Source organism: Halichoerus grypus, chromosome 1 (genome assembly GCF_964656455.1).
Source record: "Halichoerus grypus chromosome 1, mHalGry1.hap1.1, whole genome shotgun sequence".
NCBI classification, from domain to species: Eukaryota; Metazoa; Chordata; class Mammalia; order Carnivora; family Phocidae; genus Halichoerus; species Halichoerus grypus.
The window spans coordinates 166,952,883-166,979,288 of record NC_135712.1 but is presented as its reverse complement, the minus strand read 5'-3'; the positions used below and the strand labels follow the sequence as shown (position 1 = coordinate 166,979,288).

Below are 26,406 nucleotides of genomic sequence, written 5' to 3'. Positions count from 1 at the left end.
TCCTTTGCCTCCCACCAGCCCCACCCCAGGGCAATTCCAATTACCACTTGATCTTCATTCGTTCATTCAACAAACAGTTAGTACGTGCCAACCATATGCCAAACCTGGTGCTGGGTGTTCAGGACCCCAGGTCAAGAGCCACCCGCTCTGCCATCTCTGAGCTCATCTCCCAGTGCTTGTCAAAAGGGGGACAGAATAGAACACAGGCGATTTCAGCACAAGATGGCAGCATCTGCCTCACTCTTCTCAAGACCTTCTGTCAAGTCCGAAAGGGAAAACATCCTTGATTCCTCTTTTCCTCAGTCCTGCCTCTGAAAGACTGCCCAGCACTGCCCACCCCGCCTGGTCTGCTCTGCCATGCCCCTGGCAATCATCACCACCGCCTGCACAGCAATAATCCCACCCACCTGCTCCACTCGTGCCCCCTCCAACCCAGGGTCAGCTTTCAAAAACAGAAATGGGGTCATGCGCCCCCCTACTTACAGTGCCTCAGTGGCTTCCCACACTCCCTTACCACCGGTTCCAGCCCCACTGGCCTCTCCTCCCCTCCTGTTGCCCCCAGGGCTGCCCTTTCTCATCCCTCAGGTCTCTGCTTAAAAGCCACTGCCTCCAGGTGCCTTCCCTGACTGCTGTTCTGGCTCAGTGTGGAGGATCAAAGAGGGCTGCAAGTCCTTTGATGGGAGAAGGGTTTTCTTTCCTATCTCCTTGAAGTGGAGCTTGGGCTGAGAGGCAGTGCTGGGCCAGTTCCAGACCTCGCCTTGCAGACTGGGGCTTCCCCACGGCTCTCTTGGGGTCCTGAGCCACAGTGTCAGACACCCAGCTGAAATGCTAGGTACAGAGGCCGACACCACACAGGGAAGGAGACAGCCCAGCTGGGCCCAGCCTTGCAGCCGTCCCCACCAAAGCTCCCGGCACATGGGTGAAGCCACCTTGGACTCCAGCCCAGACCAGCCACCAGCTGGAGATCACTCGGTGATCCCAGTCAAAGCCCCATAAAGTGGAAAAATCACGCGACTGAGGCCTGTCCAAATTCCTGACCCACTAAACCATGAGGTACTGCGTTTTAGTACTAAGTATTGCTGTTACACAGTGCTATGATGGAAATAAATATAATGCAGAATAAATAACCAGAACATTCTGCATTATATTTATTTCCATCATAGCACCTCCTTGGGCAGCTATATATATTTTTTTGATTGCCCGAGCAGATAAAGAGCAAATGGAGGAGCACTGAACTTAGAATCAAGAGACCTGAGTTCTTGTTATGGACTGAACATCTGGGTCCCCTTAAAAGTCGTATGTTGAAACCCTACGCCCAGTGTGGCAGTATCAGGTGGCGGGGCCTTTGGTAGGTAATTAGGATTTGAGCAGAGCCCTCATGAATGGGATTAGTGCCCTTAGAAGAGTCAGGGGAGAGCTCGCCTGCTCTCTCTGCTCTCTACCATGTGAAGACACAATGAGAATCAGCGGTCTGCACGCTGAGAGAGCTCTCACCAGACCCCAGCCATGCTGGCACCCTGTTAGGGCTAGGCTCACTGGGGCTGAGCTCCCTGTGGCACATGATTCAAAGAAAGGTTCAGGTGGTGGCTCTGAGGGTTTACCTGGGGCAGGTCGAACATTTGGAGAACGATACCATCACCATCTATTTCTTTTCTACCATCACATATTACACACACTGAGGACCTCTTATTTTCCTGGGCTGTGCTGTGTGCTGAAACACCTAGATTAACAGGACACAGTCCCTGCTCTCAGATACTGTCCCTCCTCTTGAGGGGGCATGCCCACAGTTGGTACAGTCGGGGCAGGCACCCAGTCCCTCTGGCCATGTCCTTTGAACTCTGCCACCTGCTTGCTCTTCAGGCCTCAGTGTTTAAGGCCTGAGTCTGACCCAGTGGTTCCTCTGTGTGCCCATAATATTCTGTATTTGTTGATTTGCTTATTTAGCCAGTATTTACTGAGTACCTACGAAGTGCCAGGCCCTGATTTATCGTAGGAAACAAGACAGGTGGTTCCTGCCATGGTGGGATCTCCCATCTAGCGGGAGAGATAGAGGAACAACCAAACATGAAAAAAAGAAAAGAAAGAAACTATCAAATGATTGCTCTGATGGACTTCCAGCTTCTAGCACGGTGAGAAATCGGTTGACAAGCCACCTGGTCTATGGTACTTGGTTACAGCAGCTGAGTGAACTAAGACAGTTGCCATCCCAGCTCGGCCACTCACTTGCTGGGCTATGTTGGGCAACTCAATTCCCTCTCTAAACAAAATCTCTCAGCCAGAGTAGGTTTTACAGACCAAGTACGTTTCCTCCCTTCCTTGCTCCTGCTCATCCACAAATACCCCATCTCTGTCTGGCACTGGGCCCACTGCAGTGGGAATAAAATAACCAGATCTGGGCCCTGCCCTCGAGGCCCTGAGAAGCTACCTGCCAGAGAGAATGAATGAGTAACTGTAAGATAGCAAGACAAGCCTTCTCTGGACAGCAGGACGAAGGACCCAGAGCCCAGCACAGATCCTGTTCACTGAGCTCCAAAGAGGCAGCCAGGGGTCAGCACTGGTTGGCCCTGGGGTCAAAGGGCAAGTCCAGGCATCCCTTAGAGACTCCTGCTTCCAAAAGCCACATTAGCATGGTGCAGAGGGCCTATACCAGCTGCACTGGCCTGGGCCCACGCCCTAATTAGACTTTCATAGCGTCTCACGCAGCCTGCTTGGCCCGACTACCAGCTGGAGCTCCTGTTCCGTCTGGTGGCCTCCGGTTAATGAACCCGTGAGGGGCTGGCCGAGCTCATTACAGGCGATGCGAGGGAACAGGGGACCCCCCCGCCCATGCTCCCCCATTTCATGTTCACACTGAAAATGCGAAGGGAAGAGACGGGCAGGAGCTGAGGCCACAACCTGACCACACAGCCCTGGATGGCTCCAGTGACGGCTCAGCCAGAGACAAGGGTTTCCGTGCGTGTGTCTGTATCTCTGGTTTTAGGGGAGCGTTCTCAGGCTGCACCCGGCCCTTTCTTCTCTCAGGCCAACGAGGCAGAATGAGAATGACAGTTCAAATCTGTCTCCTTGCAATGACTGGTCCATAGACATGTCTGGACAAGCTGCTTTCTCAGAGCTTCACTGTCCTCAGCTTTAAGGTAGGGCAGTAACCCCCACCCGGCCCCAAGTGCTCAGCTACTGCCCTCAGTAAACTGTCATTGCTGCTGTTATGACAAAAAGATAGGCTGGAGAAGGCACCAAAATGTGAGCAGCGTTTGCTTCTGAGGGGCAGGACTGCGTGAGTGACTTTTTCCCTCCTATTTTTCTGTATTTTCTAAATTATATACAATGAGCATTTTACTTTCATCATTTGGAAAGAAAAAAAAAACTTTTCTCAAAAAAAAAAAAAATCTATCAGAAAAATGAGATTATATGTGTGGAAGGGCCTAGACAGTGCCTGGGAGGACGTTATCAATAGAAGCTTCCTCCTGCAGGCTAAGTTTGAATAAATGAGATTGGGTAGAAAACCAAGTGTGGTATTTACGAAGAGGTAATGAACTTTTGCTCTTTAATAAAGCAATTTCCACAAAAGTGAGTATTCAAATGCTGTGGCTCAGACGAGGGGAGTTGTTTACAAGAGTTTAAAGGAAGAGCGCTCCCCGGCCAGAGCAGAAGGCAAAAAAATATAGGGAGGAAGGTGGAAGCAAGCTAGGGTCCACTGACAGGTGAACAGATAAACACAATGTGCTGCATACATCCAATGGAATATTACTCAGCCTTAAAAAGGGCACAGGCTACCGCTTGGAGAAAGCTAGAGGACATTATACTAAGTGAAATAAGCCAGACACAAAAGGGCAACTACTGTATGATTTCACTTCTCTGAGGTCCCTACAGTAGTGAGATTCATAGATACAGCAAGTCAAATGGTGGTTGCCAGGGATTCGAGGGGGAGGGAATGGGGAGTTAGTGTTTCACGCGAATGGAGTTGCCTATTCGCCAGATGAAAAGCACTGTGGGGGTGTATTATAGTGATGGTTGCACAACAGTGTGAGTATCCTTCATGCTACATAACTATACACTTAAAAATGGTTAAGACGGTAGATTTTATATTAGGTGTGTTTTACCACAATTTTTTTAAATGTAGAGAGAAAAACAGGATCAGACCCAGAGGAAGGAGGAGTGGGTCAGAGGGTTGGAGCAAGTTGCTGATTCCCTGTGGTTGAGGGCTACTGGCTGGAGAGACGACAGGTGGAGGAGAAGGTCCTGGGAGCATGGCAGAGGGAGGGACAGCCGCAGAGTGGCGCCCTGCCCGGTGAGCGCTGTCCCGGTGAGGTTGCTACCTCCTACCTGCACTTAGGAGGCTGGCCCCAGTGGGTTCAGGGCAAAGAGGTTTTGTTGCTGGAAGACTCAGAGGCAGCCCACGTCAATGCCTGAGGGGATCCGAGCCCACAAACCCAGAGTATGGAGTGTGAGAAATCAGGACCCGGGGAGTTTGTGTATTATAAATAAACAAGGCAGAGAAAGAGCCCCCAGCACCGATCCTCCAGGGGTGTAAGGAAGATGTATTGAGCATCAGCTCCATGGAGAAGAGATTCTGAGATCCCTGTGCTGAGGGAATTGGGAAGTGGACTGGCTGCCCCCCCCATAAAAGTGTCCGGATGTCCTGAAAGGAGGGGGGAGGTCACCTTAGCCCAAATGAAGACTAACGCAATGCCTGGGTCTTGGTAGGATAACAGCAACAGCAAGGACAATTTACTGAGCATTTCCTGTCTGCCACAAGTACTTTTCTCATTCATTCTCTGCAGCATCCTTATGCGTGAGAACTATCTCTATCCTCACTTTCCGAGGAGGAAGAAGCCAGGCACAGGGGTCCATAACCTGCACTCCCAGGGCCTTAAAAGCACACCGGTCGGCCTCCAGTGAGTCTTCACCTCCTTTCTGCTTTGCTGCCTCCCCTTGGCCCCGGCCCCGGTCCCCTCCTCACTTGAACTGGTGCTCGCGGGAACTGCGGATCTTGGAGGAGAACCGCTCGGCCAGCTTCTCCAGGCTGCGGGAGTACTCGAGCTCAATCTCAGCTTTCCGGCGGAAGAACTCCTGGAGGTCCTGGAGCAGCTGCAGGCGGGACTCGGACTGCTGCTCCAGGCATTTGAACTGCTCCACCAGCTGCGTGCGGATCTCTGCGGGCAGAGGCAAGGGGCAGCGGGCATTAGGCTGTGGTGGGCACCGCGGTGGGACCCACCCGGCTGACCCAGGGCCCCTGGGCGCAGGCACTGCGATTCCTGCAGCCCCCCTCCCCACCGCCACCCTGGTCCCCCAGAGCCTCTCCGGCATTGGCACGGAGATCTGGCACGGGCTGGCTTCTGTCACATGGTCTCACCCAATGTTTCCCCAACTTGAGTCATGGCGTGTCACCACCATGGCTTTTGTCATATCCACATGCCGCCAGCATTATTATTTCTTCCATATGATCTAGTCAATTGGCTCACTTTTCCTACTGAAATGAACGTATTTGAAACGAACGGCTTTGTGTCACTGCAGGGAGGGGAAAACCACGACCACGTGCCATCCTGCGACACAGAAAATGAATTCAACAAAAACAAAAAGTTTGTAAAAGTCTATCTAGAGACTACTGCTTACCAGAGGCCCTGAGCCCAGGCTGCCTGCTCTCTGTCAACAAAAGGAAAATGGGAGGGGGCGGGGCGCTAAAGACTTTCTCCAGATGCAGTCAGGGCTGAGAGCGGCTGAGAAGGGGATGCCAGGGGCTCATGGGTTTCAGTGTTACTTAAGGCCACGTCTGTGTTCCGCGTTAAGTCAGCTTGAGTTCCAGGCATAAACATCTCAAGTACCCCTAGAGGACTGTCACCCACACTTCAGGAAATACGGACAGCAAACCAGGTCTGTGCAACCAGGGCGAAAGTTCAAAAACTGGGGAGGTGGAGATAAAAATCACAGGCAAATCCCAATAATGACAGCCAACCTCATCTTCAAGCCCATAGTGTGCTGCGGGCCCTCTGCTTTAACTCCTTCCCCACCATCCCACAAGCTGCTCAACACATGGGTCTCCCCAAAGCACTCTGCTCACACCAGCTCCCTGCTCAAAACACCCCACAGCCCCCTTCTGCCTGAGTATTAAGCCCAACTCCTTAGCATGGAATCCAAGGCCATCCGCCGCCCAGCCACAAACTTTACTTGTCGGGATTTACCCCCAGTAGACTCTCGAAACTGTTCAAACCAGTCCTTGACATGTCCAATCCCACCTGCATAAATAGGTACCCTGTCGGAAATGATGGCCAACACCATCTTAGCATCCTTCAGAGAAGTGGTCTTCACAGGGGGCAGCCCTACCCTGGGGTACATAAAGCCTTCCGCAGGGGTACACAGACAGGAAAAGTACAAGGGATTCAGCTGAAGATCCTGTTTCCATTTCCACTCTTCCCTGCTCTGCCTGAGAATGTGTCTCAGTCTAGATGGCATGACTGCTCTCCTTCCCCACTTCCCTCTTCACATTGGTCCTTCTCCTGCTTTGCAGAAGAAAGACCAACTTCTTCATCCAGAATCTGACTATGGCCTAGTGCCCTTAAATGTCAAAATATCTGGGTGCCAAAAAAAAATGGACAATTTAGAATGTTGGTGTTAACAAATCTTCCTTTGGGATCCTGAACCCTTGCTACTCAAAGTGTGGTCTGTGGACCAGCAGCATCAGCATCACCAGTGGGCTCATTAGAAAAGCAGAATCTCAGACCCCAACCCAGAATTTCTGATTCAGAATCTGCATTTTAGCAAGATCCCCAGATGGTCCTATGTACCTTAAAGTATGAGAAGCACTGCTGTCAACTATCCCCATCCATCTCATTATGAGAAGCATTTCCCACACTATCTTACTTTTATGTTTAGTAATTATTTATCAGATGTATAAAATACCCATATTATTTTGATGAACTGTGTATGTGATCACTGTAATGATAAATCAATCCAAAAGAAAGATACTTAGAGTTCTATGGGCAAAGGAAAAGTTTTCAATGTCTATTTCAGTTTACATACATGTTTTAGATCAAAAGAAGTATGATAGAGTGGGGTGCCTGCGTGGCTCAGTCGGTTAAGCGGCTTCCTTCGGCTCAGGTCATGATCCCAGGGTCCTGGGATCGAGTCCCACATTGGGCTCCTTGCTCAGTGGGGAGCCCGCTTCTCCCTCTGCCTGCCGCTCCCCCTGCTTGTGCCCGCTCTCTCTCTCTCTCTCTCTCTCTCTCTGACAAATAAATAAATAGGATCTTTGAAAAAAAATTGAGTTGCATACTGGAGATCTCTGCATTCTACTCTAGATAAGAGTAGAATGCAATAAAAAGGCAAAATAAAAAATTGCTCTGTTATTTCATTTCAATTTGATACATTTAAGAGAGTAGTGTAATTTTATTCTACAAGATCAATATTTACAACATGGTAGAAATGATATCCTCTGTAACTACTTATAATGAAACATTTCAGATGTCAAGTTAAAATGTATGAGGCAAGAGAGTTTTTTTCCCCCTGAGTTCACTTAGAGGGTAGGCAAGCAAAAAAGTTTAAAACCTGCTTTAGAGCCCACGTCAAGTACTGTTCCTCCCAGGGAGTCCTGGACTGCTTGACCCTCCCAGCCCTACTGTGAACTCCCATGGTACTTCAGTTTGTCTCTGACTGCCTCCTGCCATTGTTTCAATTCTTTCATGAACATGTGTCATATCCACCTTAGCTCCTCAAATGAAATTTAAGCTCTGAAGGTGGATTTTCCCCGCACATAATAGATCATCAGGAAATCAATATCTGTACAGCAAATTACTATTTATTTTTACCAAGTGCTTTTACCCAAGGATATTAAGTTTTGTGATTATGGGAGTCTCACTCGACCCAAACATACACACAAACACCACACACACACCCCACACAACACACACACACCATACACCACACCCCACACATACCATACACCATACACCACACCGTACACACACACACACACACACACACGCACACACACATTTACAACATGACATTATTATCCATTTTTACAGAGGAAGAAAGCACAGCTCTGTGTAAACTACAATCAGGAACTTGTCCAAGGTCACATTTTGTTCCCTGAACTGTAACAAGCTACACAGGTATGCCTATGACATGGCCTACGTGTTGAATTGGATTGAGAGGCCATCATTCCCCAAAGGGCAAGCCCTACCATATCAATACACAGTTATAAAAATGCTTTCCAAATATTTTTCAAATTACTTTCAGACCATCTACTATTTGGGACTCAAAATAATCTTAAGAGTAATCACTAGCATTTATGGAGTCCATCATTTGTTGCAGGCCCAGTGCTGACTTCTTTGCATATTTATCTCACGTCATCTATCCCCCTAAGGCAGGTGCTACTAGCATTCCCCACTCTCCCCCCAGAGATGAGGAGGTAGAGGCTCAAAGGTAAGCAGCCTCTGTTCATAACAGCTGGTGTGTTGCAATTAATCTAGGAATCAAGCCCAGATCCCTCAGATGGCAGCAACCACCCTCCAGATACCTAACTAGACTGAGAACATATTATTTTTTTTAAAAGACTTTAATCCATCTGTATTCAACCTCTTGTATCCTTTTCGTGACAAGATGGTGGTCTAAAGAGAATTATTAATCAGAAATGCTGCAGCCACTGCTTTCCTGCTTTACAGGGCATAATCAGGAGCCAGTGTTCTCATATTTTAGAGGAAAAGCTCATAAATCACACTATGATGACAGGAGAAGATTTGGAAGGAGCAGAGAATCTCCCCCAATTCATACCACCAGCTGGAGCCTCCAGGCTGGGTCGTGCATAGAACCTTCCTGCAACTTGGCCAGCTCAGAGTCAAATCCTTCTAGCAGGAAACGGTCCTGGCCAGATCTCCGACTGCAGCTTGCCCGTGCTCTGGAACCCTGAAAGGATTTGATTACCCATCTCGTCATTTCTAACTCCCTTCCAAGTTGCTCCTCCTTGGAGCTGGCACAGATTTGGGTTTTCTCCTTGAAGATTTCAAAGGAGCGACAAAAATAAAATAAAACAGAATTGCTCCCAAGGCTCAGACTCCATTCAGCAGACATTTCCCCCAGGGGGCGGTTCGAGCCACAGTACAGCACGGAGCAGCAGAAAAATTAAAAGCCCGTGGGGCAGGGAGGAAAAGGGGTTTGGAGAGTCAGGAAAAGCTCTTTGCTGTCAGAACCTTGGAACTGAAGATGACCTCTCCAATTACCTAGTGCAGCCTCCTGGTTTTACAGTTAGAGGCATGAGGCCCAAAGAAGGGACAAAACTAATTCTGACACCTGGACTCCTGAAGCATAGCTCTCCATGGCACTCTCCTGATAAAATTCTCCATAGCTCCCTATTGCTTATAGGATCAAAGCCAAACTCCTCTGACATTCGAAGCCCAAGAATCTACAGCCTGCCTATCCATTCCCCATAAAGCTCTTGCTGCTTCTCCTGCAATAGTCTCACGGAAGACCACTGTGGCTGGGCCAAAGCCACCGCCCATGGCAACACTCAGGGCCACCAGCCTTAGGGTGAACAAGTTTCCCCACGCTCCCCACCCCATTCACAACTACAACCCCACAAGCAGAGGCAGCAGGTCTTCTTCAGGCTCAAGGTAATTAGAAATTCTATTTTTAAAAAATTAATAGATTGTTTTTTAGAGAAGCTTTAGGTTTATGGAAAAATTAACCAGAAAGTACAAAGAGTTCCCACATACTCTCTCTCACTCCCAGGCACAGTTTCTCCTATTATCAACCTCTTGCATTGATTGGTGTGTTACATCTATTACAACTGATGGACAAAGCTAATATGCTACTATTTACTTAAGTCCAGAGTTTAGGTTGGGACTCACTCTTGGCGTGTTTGGACAAATGCATAATGTCATGTGGCTATCATTATGGTATCGTATAGAGTATCTTCACTGCCCTAAAAATCCCCCACGTTCTACCTATTCATCCCTTCCTCCCTCCTCTCTACACCTCCTGAAAACTACTCAGCTTTTTACTATCTCTCTAATTTTGCCTTTTCCAGAAAGTCATATAGTTGGAATCATACATTATGTATGCTTTTTAAGCTGGCTTCTTTTACTTAGCAATAAGCATTTAAAGTTCCTCCATGTCCAGCCACTCTGGAAAACAGTATGGAGGTTCCTCAAAAAGTTGAAAATAGAGCTACCATATGATCCAGCAATTGCACTACTGGGTATTTACCCCAAAGATACAAAAGTAGGGACCCGAAAGGCTACGTGCACCCCGATGTTTATAGCAGCAATGTCCACAATAGCCAAACTGTGGAAAGAGCCAAGATGTCCATCATCAGATGAATGGATAAAGAAGATGTGGTATATATATACAATGGAATATTATGCAGCCATCAAAAGGAATGAGATCTTGCCATTTGCAACGACGTGGATGGAACTGGAGGGTATTATGCTGAGCGAAATAAGTCAAACAGAGAAAGACATGTATCATATGACCTCACTGATATGAGGAATTCTTAATCTCAGGAAACAAACTGAGGGTTGCTGGAGTGGGGGGTGGGGTGGGAGGGACGGGGTGACTGGGTGATGGACACTGGGGAGGGTATGTGTTCTGGTAAGCGCTGTGAATTGTGCAAGACTGTTGAATCTCAGATCTGTACCTCTGAAACAAATAATGCAATATATGTTAAGAAAGAAAAAAAGAAGAAGAAGAATGTAGCAGGAGGGGAAGAATGAAGGGGGGGAAATCGGAGGGGGAGAAGAACCATGAGAGACAATGGACTCTGAAAAACAAACTGAGGGTTCTAGAGGGGAGGGGGTTGGGAGGATGGGTTAGCCTGGTGATGGGTATTGAGGAGGGCACGTTCTGCATGGAGCACTGGGTGTTATGCACAAACAATGAATCATGGAACACTATATCTAAAACTAATGATGTAATGTATGGGGATTAACATAACAATAAAAAAATTTAACTAAAGTTCCTCTATGTCTTTTTATGGCTTCATAGCTCATTTCTTTTTATCACTGGATAATACTCCATTGTATGGAATAATATTCACAGTTTATTTATCCATTCATCTCCTGAAAAACATCTTGATAGTTTCCAATTTGGGGGAATTATAAATATTTTGTGCAAGCCAAATAAGTTTTCAACTCATTTGGAGACATACTTTTTTGTTAACTAATAGACTATATTTAAGAGCAGTTTTAGGTTTACTGAAAAAAAAAAAAAAGAAGTTCTACTTTTAGATAAGAAATATAGGAATTCAAAGACTTAGTACAAAATTCAAAAGGTAGACAGGATATAAAGAGAAAAATCTCTCTCCCACCCCTGTCCACCAGCCACCTAGTCCGCCTCGAATAAGGTAACCAACTTACCAGGTTCATGTGTATCCTTCTAGAAATAATGGTGTATTTCAAATACATTATTTCCCCCATTTTTACACACATGACAGCAGATCATTCACAGCGTTCGGTACCTTACTTTTGTCTTTTAAGAATACATTGGGAAGGGATGCCTGGGTGGCTCAGTCACTTAAGTGTCTGCCTTCAGCTCAGGTCATGATCCTGGGGTCATGGGATCCTCGCCCCCTCCCCACCCCCCTCACCCCCCGCCCCGCCTTGGGCCACAGAGTCTGCTTCTCCCTCTCCCTCTGCCCCTCCCCCTGCTCATGCTCTCTCTTTCTCTCTCAAATAAATGAATAATAAAAACTTAAAAAGAAAATAAGAATACATTGGAAAGATCAGTCCATATCACTTTATAAAGAACTTCCTCATTCCTTTTCACAGTACTATAGAATTCCACTGTAAAATTTAAAAAATTTTAGCCAGTTCCCTTTTCTGGACCCTTAGGTTGTTTGTAATCCTTCACTATCACCAACGATACTGGAATGAATAACCATATGCAGGCTTCATTGTGCACTTGTGCAGGTATATCATTTGTATGACGGATTCTTCACGTGGAAGTGCAGGAGCAAAAGGCGTTTGCATGACTGTTTTGAGACTGCTAAACTGCCCCCCTCTGAAACTGTACCAATTGGTATCTCCCAGAAGTCTACGAGGGGGTCACAGGGACTATTTAAAAAACAGGCATGTTGGGATTTGCTTCAAAATAACCTTGGGGGCGGGGCTGGGGAGTGGCAGGCTTATAGGTAACACAAGATTGGCCTTGAGTTGATTGTTGAAGTTTAGTTGTGGTGATGGATATGAGGAAGAGGCTCATTCTACTACTCTCTCTACTTTGGTAATGTTTGGAACTTCCATAATAAAAGAGAGGGAGAGAGAAAAGAAAGGCAGACAAAGCCAGAAACTTGATACAAAGGCTGCAGCACTGGTTAGCAAGTCTGACCGGTTAGGAATGCCCACAACTTGTCCTCTGAGGCCTCTGCCCCCGGCCTGCAGATGGGTTAGAAAGAGGGGTCAGAGTGCGACCTCAAGAGCAACTTTAAATGCAGCTTGCCAGGCCCCACCCAATTCTAATCCTTGGGCCCTGTCCTGAGAACATGGCAACTGTTCTGACACCTCCTGGGTGGTGAGGCCCCACTTCTGCAGAACATTCATCCTGAAAATCAAGATCGAGCGGGCCCATGTGCCCCGCTCCACAGAGGAGGCTGGTGTACCCTCGCTGGTGGTTTCTGGAGCTAACAAGGAGGACGGACCGTATGGCATGTTGCGCGGACAGTGCCTTCTCCTCACGTCTGTGCACACGCAGTCCCGCCCATTATCACCGCGTCCAATGAGGTTGCTGCTACTATTATTCCTGTCTCAGAGATGAAGCAATTGAGACTCAAGGAGTGGGGGGGATTTGCCCCAGGCTCACCCAGAAATTGGCAGAGTCAGGGCTCAAATCCAGAGTAAGGGGCAGACGGGAACCAAGATCAAGACCCGGTCTCTGGGTCAAGGCGCCCTCGCTGGGGGATCCAATGCCTCCGCTTTCAGGATCATGTCCCGCTCCACCTCCTGTCTCCGTCCCACACCCCATCTGTCATCCTGGTGCCATTCTCACTGGTCCTGGCGGTCACTGTATCCATCCCAGTGCATCCTGACCTCGACCTCAAGGACAGAAACATTGACTTGGTAGCACAATGTAAAAGGCTCTGGGTTTACCTGCCCAGGGGATTCAAATCCCGGCCCTGCCACACAATAAGCTGAGTAAACATGGGCACGTCTGTTTCATTTCCCTGCAACTCAGTTTCCTCTGTAAAATGGGGATGGTAAAAATCTATCTCGTATTGTTGCTGTAAGAATAAGTGATCATTCGAGAAAGCTCTTAGTTCAGTGCTCTATTTTAGCACTGCCCTGTCTAACACAGTGGCCACTAGCAATATGTGGCTATTTAAATTTGATTGAAATAAAAAATTCACTTCTCAGTTGCACTTGCCACACTTCAAAAGCACATGTGGCTAGTAGCTACTGTACGGGACAGAGCAAAATATTAAAATATTTCCCAGCACTGCCGCAAGTTCTAGTGGGTAGCACTGGATGAGAGGTTTAATAAAAGCTCTCATTAGCTATGACCATCATTTATTATTATTGCTTTCTGTGGCCAGCCCAACAGCCAGCATCCCGAAAGAGTCCACTGCCATCCAACTCCAGCCTTAAGGGAGGGAGGTGGTGTGGCAGAGGGAGCGGAGAGACCCACAGAGCCTGGACTCCAGCCGCTGTCACAAGTTGGAAAATTGTCTCTGCCAGACACACACTGGGAGGTCTTGGGCAAGCAAGCCATTTTCTCTGAGCTGTCTTCCCATCTGCGAAAGGCAGGTAACTATGCTCACCCTGCAGGGGTACTGCAAGGATCAGACTAGAAATGTGTGCGATGTGCCAGGCACCTAGGAGACCCTGGGCCAACAGCCTCCACAGAGGGGCGACACAGGCTCACAGGCTTTGGGGACAGCCAGCCTGGGTACAAACCTGGTTTCCTCCACTTTGCAGACATCACTTCAGCTCCCTGAGTCTGTTTTCTCATCTATAAAACGGGGAATAATACTACCTTCCTCTCGGGTTTGTCAAAAGAGAGATGGTGTGCATATAAAGTACCTGGCGTGATGCCTGGTGCACAGCAGATAAGCCCTAAGTGGCAGGAATGCGCCATCACTGCTGCTGCAGCTGCGTAGACAGAGCACGGGGCACGCTGGGCACTAGGCTAGGTGCTCCCCCAGCCCATCTCACACCTTCCAAACACAACTCCGCCAAGAAGGCTGTATCATCCCTGGGCACCATCCCTGGGGCCACTCAGCGCTGGGTTCCCTCCACCTTCTGTCCTCTCCAAAAGCCTGGGCCCTGCACAAAAAGGCTCCGTTGGCCCGGTGCGGGCTCCGCACCCCCACCCTTCTCCCAGCCTCCCATTTGTGAAGAGGCGGCTTGTCGTAGGTGCCCCGAGCCCCCCAACCCACCCCCCGCCAAGGGCACCTGGGCTCTGCGCCGCGCCACGCTGGAGAGCACCAGCTGCTCGGCCAGTCCCAGCCACCATGCGCTGTCTCCCGGCAACCACGATGGAAGGCCCCCATATGCGTGCCACCCTCCCCCCCTGCGCTGCGGGTGGAGCCGACTGGGTGGGTGATGGGGAGCAAGCTCCTCAGTCCGCCCTCTCTGTTGACTCAAACCAGTTCCCGGCACTTTGCTTTGTCTCCCTCTTTGGGCCAGGGACCCCTACCAAAGACAGTCCTGTATTAACCTTGACCAAGCCCATTCACATCCATCATGGCTTCTGACCACCGAAGGCTCAGGGAGGGGCTGGGTATCAGACCATCAGTGAGGGAACTGAGGCCCAAGAGAAGGGAAAGGACCTGCCTGAATCACAGGATTCAAAGTTGGGCTGGCCTGGCCCTGCCAGGCACTGCCCCAGTCTAGCTCTTCTCCCCACCAAGCACAGCGAATCATCCCAATAATAGAACTGTTTCTCATATCTTTTCACCACTTCAGTCCTAAATCAGTTGTGAGCTGGGTGATGCAATGCCAAGAGCCGGATCTGGGATCAGACTTGCTAAGTTCAGAGACTGGCCTTGAAGCTTGCTAGCTGTGTGACTTTCAGCAAGTCAGTAACCTCTCTGGGCCTTGACTTTACCATCTGCAAAATGGAGGGAATAACAGTAGATAGTTATTGTGCTGAGTGCTTCCCACGAATTGTCTCCTTATTCAGGCAAAGCAGCGAATATTATGCTACAGCCTTGGGAGTAACTACTACTATTACCTGATTTTGCAGAGGAGGATACTAAGGCACAGAGAAGTAAACTGACATGCCCAATTTCACTTAGACATTAAGGAGTCTTTGGGTTCCAAATCTATACCACTTACCAGGGATGTCTCCTGAGCACTTGCCATACGTACTATATACCAAGTCAGCCAAATTCTTACACTCTGTCTTCAGCCATCTACTATTCCTAGAGCAGCGAAAGCCAGGCTTAGCACAGATAATCAAAGCACATCAACTCCTGAGGCTTCCTTGAAGCAAATTACATCTGCTTCCAGCATTCTTGGAGGGTGACGGGAACACAAAAGCTGGGTGAAATGATTGGCATTTCCCCCCTCCTCCTCTCACTACCACTCCCTCCCCCAAAAATGAAGCACAGTATATGGGCTAGTGTTTTGAAAAACTAACAGTTATTTAATAATGGTGATGATAATGCTGTCAACCAGTAAAATCTTCCTCTAAGTAAGAGGAAACAGTATGGTCCCAAACACACTAGGGAATTAGCATTAGATACACATCCATGGCTGAAGAGATGGGAAATAGGAGATTCCCACTTCCCACTGTGGTCCAAAGGCAGAGACCCAGCTCCAAAGCCTCCTGACCACCTTTACCTGGATTGCTAAACCAGAAACCGGACAGGAGAGTAGGTGGGAGAGAGGCTTCCCCACAGCATCTGTGCCGTGTCTAAATAATAGCCATTCCCTCTCATGAAGAAGTCAGACAGAAGTTGCCTCCCCGCCTTCCAGATGTTCAGCAAAATGCAAAGAATGGTCAGAATAAGGCCACACCTCCTCCTACCAGAAGCTCTGAGTTAAAGTGGGCCGTGATCAATTTCAACACGAGATTAATATTCACGGTTTGCTGCCCAATGGTCCCTGAAGGATCAGATGCATTTAAATGGGAAGAAATCAGGATTCATTAATGCTGAATTTCCAGCTGCGTCCTCTGACTGAGGATGCTTCTTTTTGTTTTCAATCCTACCCTGCTTCTAGAACTAAAGTAGAAGTCAGAGAGCTGGGGGCCAGCCTGGAAACATCGAGTGTTTCCCAAATGTTAAGGCCATCTTCACAATGTGTCCTCTCTATAAACCAACCATCTTGTGTTTATTCAACATATTTCTTTAAATCACCTTGCTTTCTACATGGGATACTTTATAGTACTGTCATCAATAGAAAAACCTGAATCACTCATCATTAATGGGAGGTATCTGTAAAAATAAATACAATGGACACAAAATAATGTTATTAAATTCTACCTAGCTTCTGTTACCTGAGACCTGCTTTCTTTTTGATAAAAGGAGTTTGGCAAGTATTCAAAGAAGTGTCGAAGGCATGCTAGCACCTAATGGAGACTTTTCTCCTTAAGGTCATCAGAAGGGTTGAAGGAGAATTAAAAAGAAAACAACTGTTCCTTTCTGTGAGTCATTGCTATTTAGTTTTGTCCCTGTGAACCACCCAAAATCATCCTCCATATATACCAAGAGTGGTGTTCTGTCCTCACTTCAGAAAATGGCAGTTGGGGGGTGCCTGGGTGGCTCAGTCGTTAACCGTCTGCCTTCGGCTCAGGTCATAATCCCAGGGTCCTGGGATCGAGCCCCCATTTGGGCTCCCTGCTCAGCGGGAAGCCTGCTTCTCCCTCTCCCACTCCCCCTGCTTATGTTCCCTCTCTTGCTGTCTCTCTCTGTCAAATAAATAAATAAAATCTTGAAGAAGAAAAAAAAGAAAGAAAATGGCGGTTGGTCCAACCCCTTAATTCACAGAGGAGTCAAAGAACGGAGAGCCTCACCCAATGTGGTACCAGAATCTGGGTCCCCAGCTGCTTGGCCAGTGCTCAGCTATTCTGACTACAGTTCTTCATACACAAGTCCTGTTGTGATGCAAGGAAGCTAGCACAGCGCCAGTGCCTGCCACCAAGCTGGTTCCTCACAAAGACTTTGACAAGAATCAATTAACCAGTCAAATGAAGGTAGGCTGAATAATGACCCCCAAAAGATATTCAGCTCCTAATCCCTGAAAACTGTGAATGTTACCCTAAAAAGCTGAAGAGGACTGTGCAGAGGTGATTAAGGATCTCGAGATAAGGAGATGATCCTGGATTATCCAGGTGGACCCTAACTGCAATCACAAGGGTCCTTTTGGGGAGAGAAAGTAGGCGATTGGCACAGACAGAAGAGGAAGAGGCAATGTGACCACAGAGGCAGAGATTGGAATTATGCAGCCATGAGCCAGGGAATCCCAGCAGCCACCAGAAGCAGGAAGAGGCAAGGCATGGTTCTCCCCTAGAGTCTCTGGAAGGAGTATCTGGGGCTCTCCCAACATTTTAATTTTGGCCAAGTGAAACAGAATTCTGACTTCAGAATGTGTGGCTTCTAGAACCTTGAGAGAATTCATGAGTGTTGTTTTAAGTCCCCACGCTTGTAGCGTGGACTGATACAATATACATCACACCACTTTGAAAGCTCTAAAGAATGACAGGATATGGTCCAAGCAGTGAATGATATAGCAAGTCGGATGACCAGAAGAAGGAGGGAACTCATGAAGGAGGAGAGCTGGGGCAGGACTCGCAGGATCTGTACAAGCAGGGAGGGCGAGGAGGACATTCTGTTGTACACACCCACAAGCATTTACTGGTTGCCTACTATGTGTGTGTTAGAGGAAAGGAGGAGGCGAGATGAAAATATGTATACAGTAGGATCCTCACTCTCAATCCCCAGTGTGCTGGGAGGATAAGCCACACCTAGGTGAAAAAATAATTAGCAAAATGAGATGGAATAAGGCATACACAAAAAATGTATGTGCAGAGATATTTATCACAGCATTGTTTATAAAAGTGAAAACCTGGACACAACATAATCCAGCAATAGGGGATTGCTTAAGTGTCCTGGTACATCCATGCAACTCTCATGCAGTTTATATGTTGTATAATAATAATAACCTTGAAAAATGCCCATAATATATATTAAATGACAAAAGTGGGTTACAAAAATATGATCTATAGTTTAGCCCTCCCAAAATGTTACTATAGCCATTTATACACAAAGACTAAATATTACACACCAAAACGTTAACTGTGGTTCTCTCTGGGTGGTGGGACCACAGATCTTTTCATTTCTTCAGTAAATATTTACTGAGCACCTATGCACTAAGCTATGGCTCAGCAAACTTTTTTGTAAGGGGCTACATGGTAAATATTTTAGGCTTTGCAGGTCATATAATTTCCGTGTAACTACTCAGTTCTGCCCTTGTAGCACAAGAGTAGTCATAGACACTAAGCAATGAATGCACATTGCTGTGTTTCAATAAAACTTTATGTATAAAAATAGGTGATGGGCTGTATCTGGCCAGTGTGCTGTAGGTTGCCAACTCCTGTACTAATCACTGTGCTTCTTCTATATTCTTTTTTGTTTTTGTTTTTAGGACAGGGAGGGAGGGAGAGAGAGGGTGGGGAGGGGCAGAGGGAGAGAGAGAGAGAGAATCTTAAGCAGGCTCTGCGCTTAGCACATAGCCCAATGTGGGGCTCCATCTCACAACCCTGAGATCATGACCTGAGCTGAAATCAAGACTCAGATGCTTCACCGACTGAGCCACCTAGGTGCCCCAGTGCTTCTTCTATATTCTTCAAATCTTCCACATAATAGGCATTATACCTCTAATATTGGGAGAAACAGTACATTTTTGAAAATACTCAATATCGGTTGGCTCTGGGAAGGCCATGGTTGGGTCTAATAGGGTGACATCTCCTCTAGGGGGAACAATCTTCAATATTCCCAGGGGCTGGGGTTAGGCAGATGACAAAAATGTGACTAGGGACCCGGTATAAAACAGTACAGAGAGCACAGATCTGATCAAATATATTTAAATTCACTCTTTAATGCTAATGCTGTATTTGCTAAACAAAAACAATCTATAAACATCCAGCTTTTGACTCCAGAAAACCTTCCCAGAATATATCACTTTGGCCAGTGCCAGCCCTGCTGGATTCAAACCCAGAGCATGGTGGCCTCCCCTCTGCCACATCTGTCCCCACCTTGACCCCCATTAACTCTGACCAGCCCAGGCAAGAGCTGCTAATCTTCACTAAGAAGGTGCCTCCGGCCCTGTGTGCATTCACCTGACAGTAATGGGATGCAGGATGGATTTCCCTGACCTTCTGATGAGAATGCCACATGGAAGAATATCCAAGGCCATAGTGAAGCCCAAATATTTTATGCACATAGCAGCTACTGCTCATGAAGCCTTGCCACGGGATGGGAAGGCACTACATCAGGCTGAATGATTTATGTTTCTGAAAGCCACATGAGTTATTGCCCATTACCTCATCCTGGCAACCTGGCAACTTCTTGCCAATTGATTTTTGTAAAGGAGAGAAGGAGAAACAAGAAGCGTCTGAAAACAAGAAGGGTCTGATTTCAGGTGTGTGTGTGTGTGTGCATTTTCTTTTTAACCTTTGTAAAACTCTGCAAAGGTTTTCAAAGGGAATCTTTGTCCATTCCATAACAGGGGCAGAGATTAAATTTTCAAGGAGGTCAGTGAGTGGGGCCTGGTTATTTGAAGGAGTTTCATTTTTACAATGCACATCAAGCAAGTCCTTACAATCACTGCTATCAATTCTTGTGGTCAGTCAGTGAACCTCCAAGAGAAACTCTTCAGGAGACCCTCCATGCCTCTGAGAATAGATGAAGGGCAGCAAAAACGTAAAGAAAGGGAATCAAGTACCTTCTTAAATGCTAACTCCAGAAAACTTCTAGGAAAAGCCTCAGAAAAAAAATTAAAAGTCATTATAGCTGCCTAATGACTTAATAATGAGTTACAAGCCTGAGCGCAGATAATGCTGGCATTCGTACATGCTGTGGTCTGGTCAGGTTATTTCAGACTCAAACATGGACTTTAGAAAGTAAGTTCTGGGTCAGTTCCAGCTCTGCCTCAAGGCATTAACCTCACCCATGACCTGGGGTTAATGATACCTACCTCTGAACTGTGGTAAAATCAAATTAGGAAATATATACATACATGAAAGAGGTCTGCAAACAGTAAAAAGTTATACAAACGGATGTGATTCTTCTTCATAGTATAATTATTATTACTTTATAAGACTCCGTTACCTGCCAATTAGTAAAAAATGTTGCTTGCATGCCCACGGACTATAATAGCGACACAAGATCAACCAAAGAGGAAAAGGTTACAGCTCCCTTAGCAGGCGCATCTCCCAACGTAGTAGCGAATTTCCATGGTCAGGCTAGAATCCAATCATTCACACTTGGGCTCAGTGCAAGCACTTACCACCCCAATATAAATCTATTTGTCCTCTTAACGCAATATGGAACTCTTTGCCAAGCTCATATTTCATGTCTTGAGTCCTATTACCAAAGGGGAAAAACACCTCGTGTTTATGAGCTTGCCACTTGGCAGCACAGTGTAGTGGGTTCTTTCTGCTTGCTCCCTGTTCAGGCGATAATTCTTTGTGAGACTTTGGGCAAAGAGCTTCACTTCTCTGGGTCATTCGGTCAATGGGTTGCTTTTGTGGTCCTACTATGAACCAAGTTCTGGGCCTCAAATTCCACAGAAAGTGGGGTCATAGGATTGAGGTCAGTTTCAGCATGAAGAGTTTTATTATATGTCAAACAAGAGGGCAATTTCTTACTCTAATACACTGCTGCGTCTTGTTTGGGCCTAAATCAGGTTATGTGCTCAAAAGTCCCGTAAGAGTCATCTCACAGCCAAGGTGCCCACCACCTACACTGACCACATGGACATGAGCTTCAACCCCCAGTCCTTCCCCTTCCTCCTCCCTTCGCCTCTGGTAATTTCTCCTTGGCACTGAGGTGAGTTGCCTGATGTAGTCTGCTTCAGCAAGAACACAACAGTAACAGATTCTAACTTCCAAAGTCTCACTCACCATTCTCCCTCCCCAATGAAGGAGGATGCTGTGGGTTGGGTTATCAGGGAGACAAACGGATAAAATGCCATTTAATTTTGAATTTCAGTTTCCAGGACTAAGCCTTTGGATCCTGAAAGTACTTTATGGCAGGAAACATAAAGTATCAACAAGCACAGACAAATGCCAGTGATGCTCATTCCTGTTCAGTGTCTGTCTTTGAATGGTCAAGGGGCACTAGGCAAAACCATGATCATGACAAACTCTCACCCATCACTCCCCCACAGGAAAGAGACATCATAGACCTACAGGCACCTGATATGGAGGGTGGCAGTCTAGCCCCGGTCCTACTTTCAGAAATTCTAGGGACCTAAGTGATCATCAAAGCCAGCATTTCCTCCCAGGGAGTTCCATAGACCCCTGTGCCCATGAGCTGCCTGCCACTGTTCCCCCCTGAAACTCACCCCTCCCTGAATATTCCCCGTGTGAGGAAATGGCACCTCTATTTCCCTACATGGTTGAGCTAACATCTAGCCATTCCTTACCTTTTGCTTACCCCCACGCCTCCATCCATCACCAAGTCCTATCCATTCGATTGCCTTAACATTTCTGAATTTATCTATTTATCTCTATCTCCACTACCACCACCCTAGTTAAAGTCCCCATCATCTCTGAGCTGAACAAGCACAACAGCCCCCTAAACTAGCCCCCATATTACTGTTGCCCCCTTCCCAATATTTTCAAATCAATTCTTCTTTGGAAAGTAAAAACCTAACTCATACCACCACCAGCAAGTTTCTGCCCTCCCTACTCTCCACCTTCATGTGGCTTACGAGACCCTATATATGGTCTCTCTACCCCTCCCCCCACAGCCTTAGCTGGTTCCATTTGCCCCCTACTCACTATCCTCCAGCACCCCCAGCCTTCTCTCTGCTGCTTGAACATACCAAATTCTTTCTTGCCTCAGGGCCTTTGCACTTGCTCTTTCTTCTGCCTGAAATGCCCTTCTCTTCTTCTCTCCATTTCTCCATCCTATCCCATCTAACTCCTATTTATCTTCAAGTCTCAGGTTTGAAGAAGTTGAATAACTACCTTACAGTGTGCTAAAAGCATTAGATGAGATTATGCATGCAAGAGTGCTTGGCATGCTGCCAGAGAATTCAATAAATGTTACATATGCATTATAAATGTTTAAATCTGAAAGATCATTCTTATTCATGCCCTTGTATTTCTTTTTTTCTCCTCTAAGTTAATAGCTTTATCTTCAACTCTGGCAAAGTCTTTTCACAATGCCCACGAGGGAGACAAAAATTCTCTTATTTCTACCTAGACATAGAAATCTCACAGATACTTTCTTTCCTCTCCATCTTATATTAATTTTATGTTTTACTCCAGTACTCAGAATCCCCCTTCCTCCTCAGATGTGCATGACCCAATTCATATCTAACTTTCTGTTTCTATATTCATTCATTTCCACATTCACTCAAGATTCATTAGCATCTGCCCCGGCTCTGTGCAAGGACAGGAGGACACATCTACAGGGATGACAGAGGACCTGCCTTTGAGGAATTCAGCAGAGACCAACATAGACAAAAAAAAATCACATTACAATGAGCTAGAACAGATATGCACAAAACTGCTTATGGGCACACCAAGAAGGAAGCAGGGACCTCTGGAGGGGAGATGGCAGGAGCCGAAGTGGTCAGAGAGGCTTCCCCTGGCCTGGCCATGGAGAGTGGATAGGAGTTCACCAGGTTAGGGGACAGCAGAAACGGCAGCATCACTAGGGCTTCTCCCACACTTTGGCTTAGAACAGGGATAAGTGAGAAGGCAAAGGCCCCAAGATCTGGAAGTGCACGGCCTGTTCAAACACTGGCAAAGGGTCTGATGAGGCTGGAAGTTGAAGTTTATCAGCAGGCAGAAGAAGCTCCGGTAGAAAGGGTTCCTTGGAGCCAGAGAGTGAACAACCTTGAAGGCCACATTCAGGGGCTCAGATTTTACCCCACAGTCAAGGTTACAGAAAAACCCGATGGCAGCATGGAGGACAGGTGAATGATCGGTAGAGGAGATGGGAGATAAGGAGACCAGTTAGGAGGCCACTGCAATACTACAGTCAGGGACAGGGAGAATCAACTGGGAGATATTTATTAAATTCCTTCCATAAAGCAGGCATTTCACACGTTGACTGGCAAATCCTGGTTTGTTAATTTTGACAAGAGCTCCGTGGATGTGCCACAAGGCCAATTTCAAATGCGGAGTTTCTAGTAGTAGAGGTCACACGCAGCCTTTTCCCTTACAGTGTGCAGCTCAGAGTCCCGCTGCACCCGCGGGTAGTGGGGATAAAAATGTGATATGCGGCGGCTGCTGATAAAATGCATGGAGCTCCAGCCCAAACCTCAAAGACAGGTGTAGGGCAGGCACCCCAGCATCAGTCTGCAGAACTGATTTCATAAACCTATAAAGAGGGCGTCAGTCTGAGAGAAAGGGCAGCTTCTAAGTAAAATATAAGTGTCATAGTTACCCCTCACCCTACTAGTGTGAACTCCTATTCACATGTCAAGGCCCAGTTCAGATGTGCTATGGGAGACACTGTGAATCTCATGACAAAGCGTGGCAGAGTTGGAGGTAAGGACTTTTTCCATACTTGGCCTTAAACTGAGGATGGCCCTGGGGTGACAGAGACCAGCGAGAACTCAGTGGCACCTGAAGGAATGGAGCTCGGAGAGCACAGGACCAGGTCTTGGAACAAGAATGGTAATCCCACAAGGGCACCCCCTGCAGGGTGCGACAGGGCAGTGATGCTTCACTCGTGGCGCCTGGCGGGAAGCAGACGTCAGCTACAGCCCCAGCAGGCTTGTTCGGGGCACAGGTGAGACACTTTGTGAAACCTGGAACTGCTGGGCCCTTGCCTGGATATCCCCTTCTGTAGAGAACATGAACGTGGGGTTACCACAGCCACCAGAGAAGTGAGGTGAGGGATCAGGGGCCTCTGGGTTGATCAGTTTTGAATCAGATTCAAAACCCATCTATGCAAGGCAATTTCACACACGTGATCTCATGTAATGCTGACCACAAACCCAGAGGAGCTCATGGACGAGGAGACTGAGGCTCACATGATAAGCTCCCCAAATCCCCCCAGCCAGCATGTGCCACCAGGCAGAACCTGAGCCCAATAAGGCTCACCCCCCCACACCCCACCCACAATGTCAGCTGCCTTGGATGATTGTTCACCAATGCACCAGAGTCCCCAGTACGGGGGACAGAATTATTGGCCCAATGAATGCTTCCAGGGAAGATTCCAGGCACAATGATTCATGAGAGAGGGAAAAGAAAAATAACAATGTGCTGTCAGCGAAGAAGAGCGTTTGAGCGCTTCCTTTTGCGCTGCAGGAATTGGACGCACTCTGAGCCAGGTGTTTCCACAGGGCCAGCCAGATGACGGCCTTTGGAGAGATGTGAAGCCTCAGGGAGAAAGGAATGCAGCCCGCGCCTGAGCCACATGAACAGATGACATGGTGCGAGCCAGAGTCCACGCAGCTCAGATGGGCGCCTAGACCCTGAGAATTTATTACTCTTCTCTGGCCTCTCCCTCCCATCCTGCAAGACCCAGCTTTCTACCCCCCACTTTCTGAGTTCAGGAATGAAAGGCCTCAAGCCCCACCTTCCACCCCCGTGACTGTCTCCAGAGCCAGAGAGGGGCTGTTGTTTTGATGGGTGTTTTCCTCCAAAGCCAGTGGGAGAAATGCCCACGGATCAGGTTTAGCTCAAGTACCCAGCGAACCTCCCATTAGCATTCCCATTAGCATTTCAGAGCCGCTGCTAATCACCCAGGACCCTAAACTTATGGGAGGGAGGGAGGGAGGGAGGGAAGGAGGAAGGAAGGAGGGAGGGAGGGGGGAGGGAAGGAGGGAGGAGAAGATGCCTGCTTCTCCAGAAACACAGACTTTTTTCCGAGGAGATGACCAAGCAGGACTTGAGAAGAAACTGCCCCTGGGAAAACACCAGCCCTGGATTTCTCTCCCTGGGCAGATAAGCCCAAGGCACGGTCACGCACAATTTTGCAGGTAGCACTTCCCAGTGTTCCTGCAGGAAAAGACCTAGTAAGTCTCGCTTGCCATTGTCTTGGGCTACAGAAACACCTTTACAGAATAATATGCTCCCAACAATCTCATCTCCTGATGAGACAGAGGAAGGGCTGTGGGCTAAAGCCAGACTTGTCCACTAGCTACTCTGGCAAAGGTGGTCCTGTGTCTAATACCTTACAACCACACAGTGCTTCATGCGTTCCAAAACCCATTTACATCCATTATCTATTAGACCCCACATGCCCTCTGTGCACAGTGGAGGACCTGAGATGTCCAAAGCCTAGGTGTGGGGCTGGCAGGCTGGCTCCTGGTCTCACCATCCCCCTCTGGTGCCCCACACTCCACACCAGTTCTGTTGGGTGGGTGCCGATGGAGGAGTCACCCTACTTCCCACACCACAGCACTTCACAGTTTATCATCCTTCCCGAACTCTGAGCATGGGCTGATGAAAGAATGAACAAATTCCTTGTCATCATATGAGACGGGCAGGGTAGACATCATTATTCCATTTTCCAGGTGAGTAAAGTGAATCTCCTAAATCCGTCTGACATGTGTGGCTTCCCCGAGGCCCCCAGTAGTTGTGAACTGTGACCCAGGATTTTTGATGCCCAGTGTGACAGATTAATTGCATTAATGGCCCCACTTCCTCAGTCCTTCCGATACCCACAATCTTTGCCTCTTGACTTGACAGTCCCTCTCTCACTAAAGTCGTGAAATCTAGTTCCCCATCCCTTGAATCTGGGCTGGCCTATGACTTGCTTTGGCCAAGAGAATGTGGTATGCCCATTCCGGCCTGGACGCCAGAGGCCTTGAGTGTTTCCACTCACTCCTACACCCCGGCCATAACCAGGAACACATGCCCGGGCTAACCTGTGGGAGGGTAAGACACAACGAGTGGAGATGTGTTGCCCTAGTTGCCTCTGTCACCCCAGCCAAAAACGGCCCACCCCGGACCTGTGAGTGAGCCCAGCCAAGATCAACAGAGCTGCCTAGCTGACCTCCAGATAACTCCAGAAGCATGAGCAATAAACACGTGTTGCTAAATGCCACTGAGGTGAATATGGCTGGCACGCACAATTCTGTGGCAGTACTCACAGACTCGGAGCACCTGTTCTACCCATCTGTTCATCCACCCATCCACCTACCTATGCCTCCATCCATTCATTCAATGTATTTGTTGAGTGCCTACTATGTGTCCAGCACTGTGTTAAACACTAGGGGTACGGTGGTGGGCAAGGCAGACCCCACCCTGCCTTCATGAGCATGCAGACCCGGAAGGAGGACTGAC

The 26,406-nt window shown here is 47.8% G+C and overlaps 1 protein-coding gene across 6 annotated transcripts in view; it reads right to left on the bottom strand.

The window, feature by feature from the left end:
* Positions 1-26,406, bottom strand: part of SRGAP3 (SLIT-ROBO Rho GTPase activating protein 3) — a 336,629-nt gene that overhangs the window by 118,721 nt on the left and 191,502 nt on the right. For all 6 annotated transcript variants that reach the window (XR_013449094.1, XM_078075648.1, XM_036096155.2 and 3 more), the window contains one exon: positions 4,961-5,153. Coding sequence is in view for 4 of the 6 variants with exons in the window: in XM_036096155.2 (XP_035952048.2) it covers positions 4,961-5,153 (193 nt within the window). In the remaining 2 variants the exon portion in view is untranslated. The remainder of the gene's footprint in view (positions 1-4,960; positions 5,154-26,406) is intronic.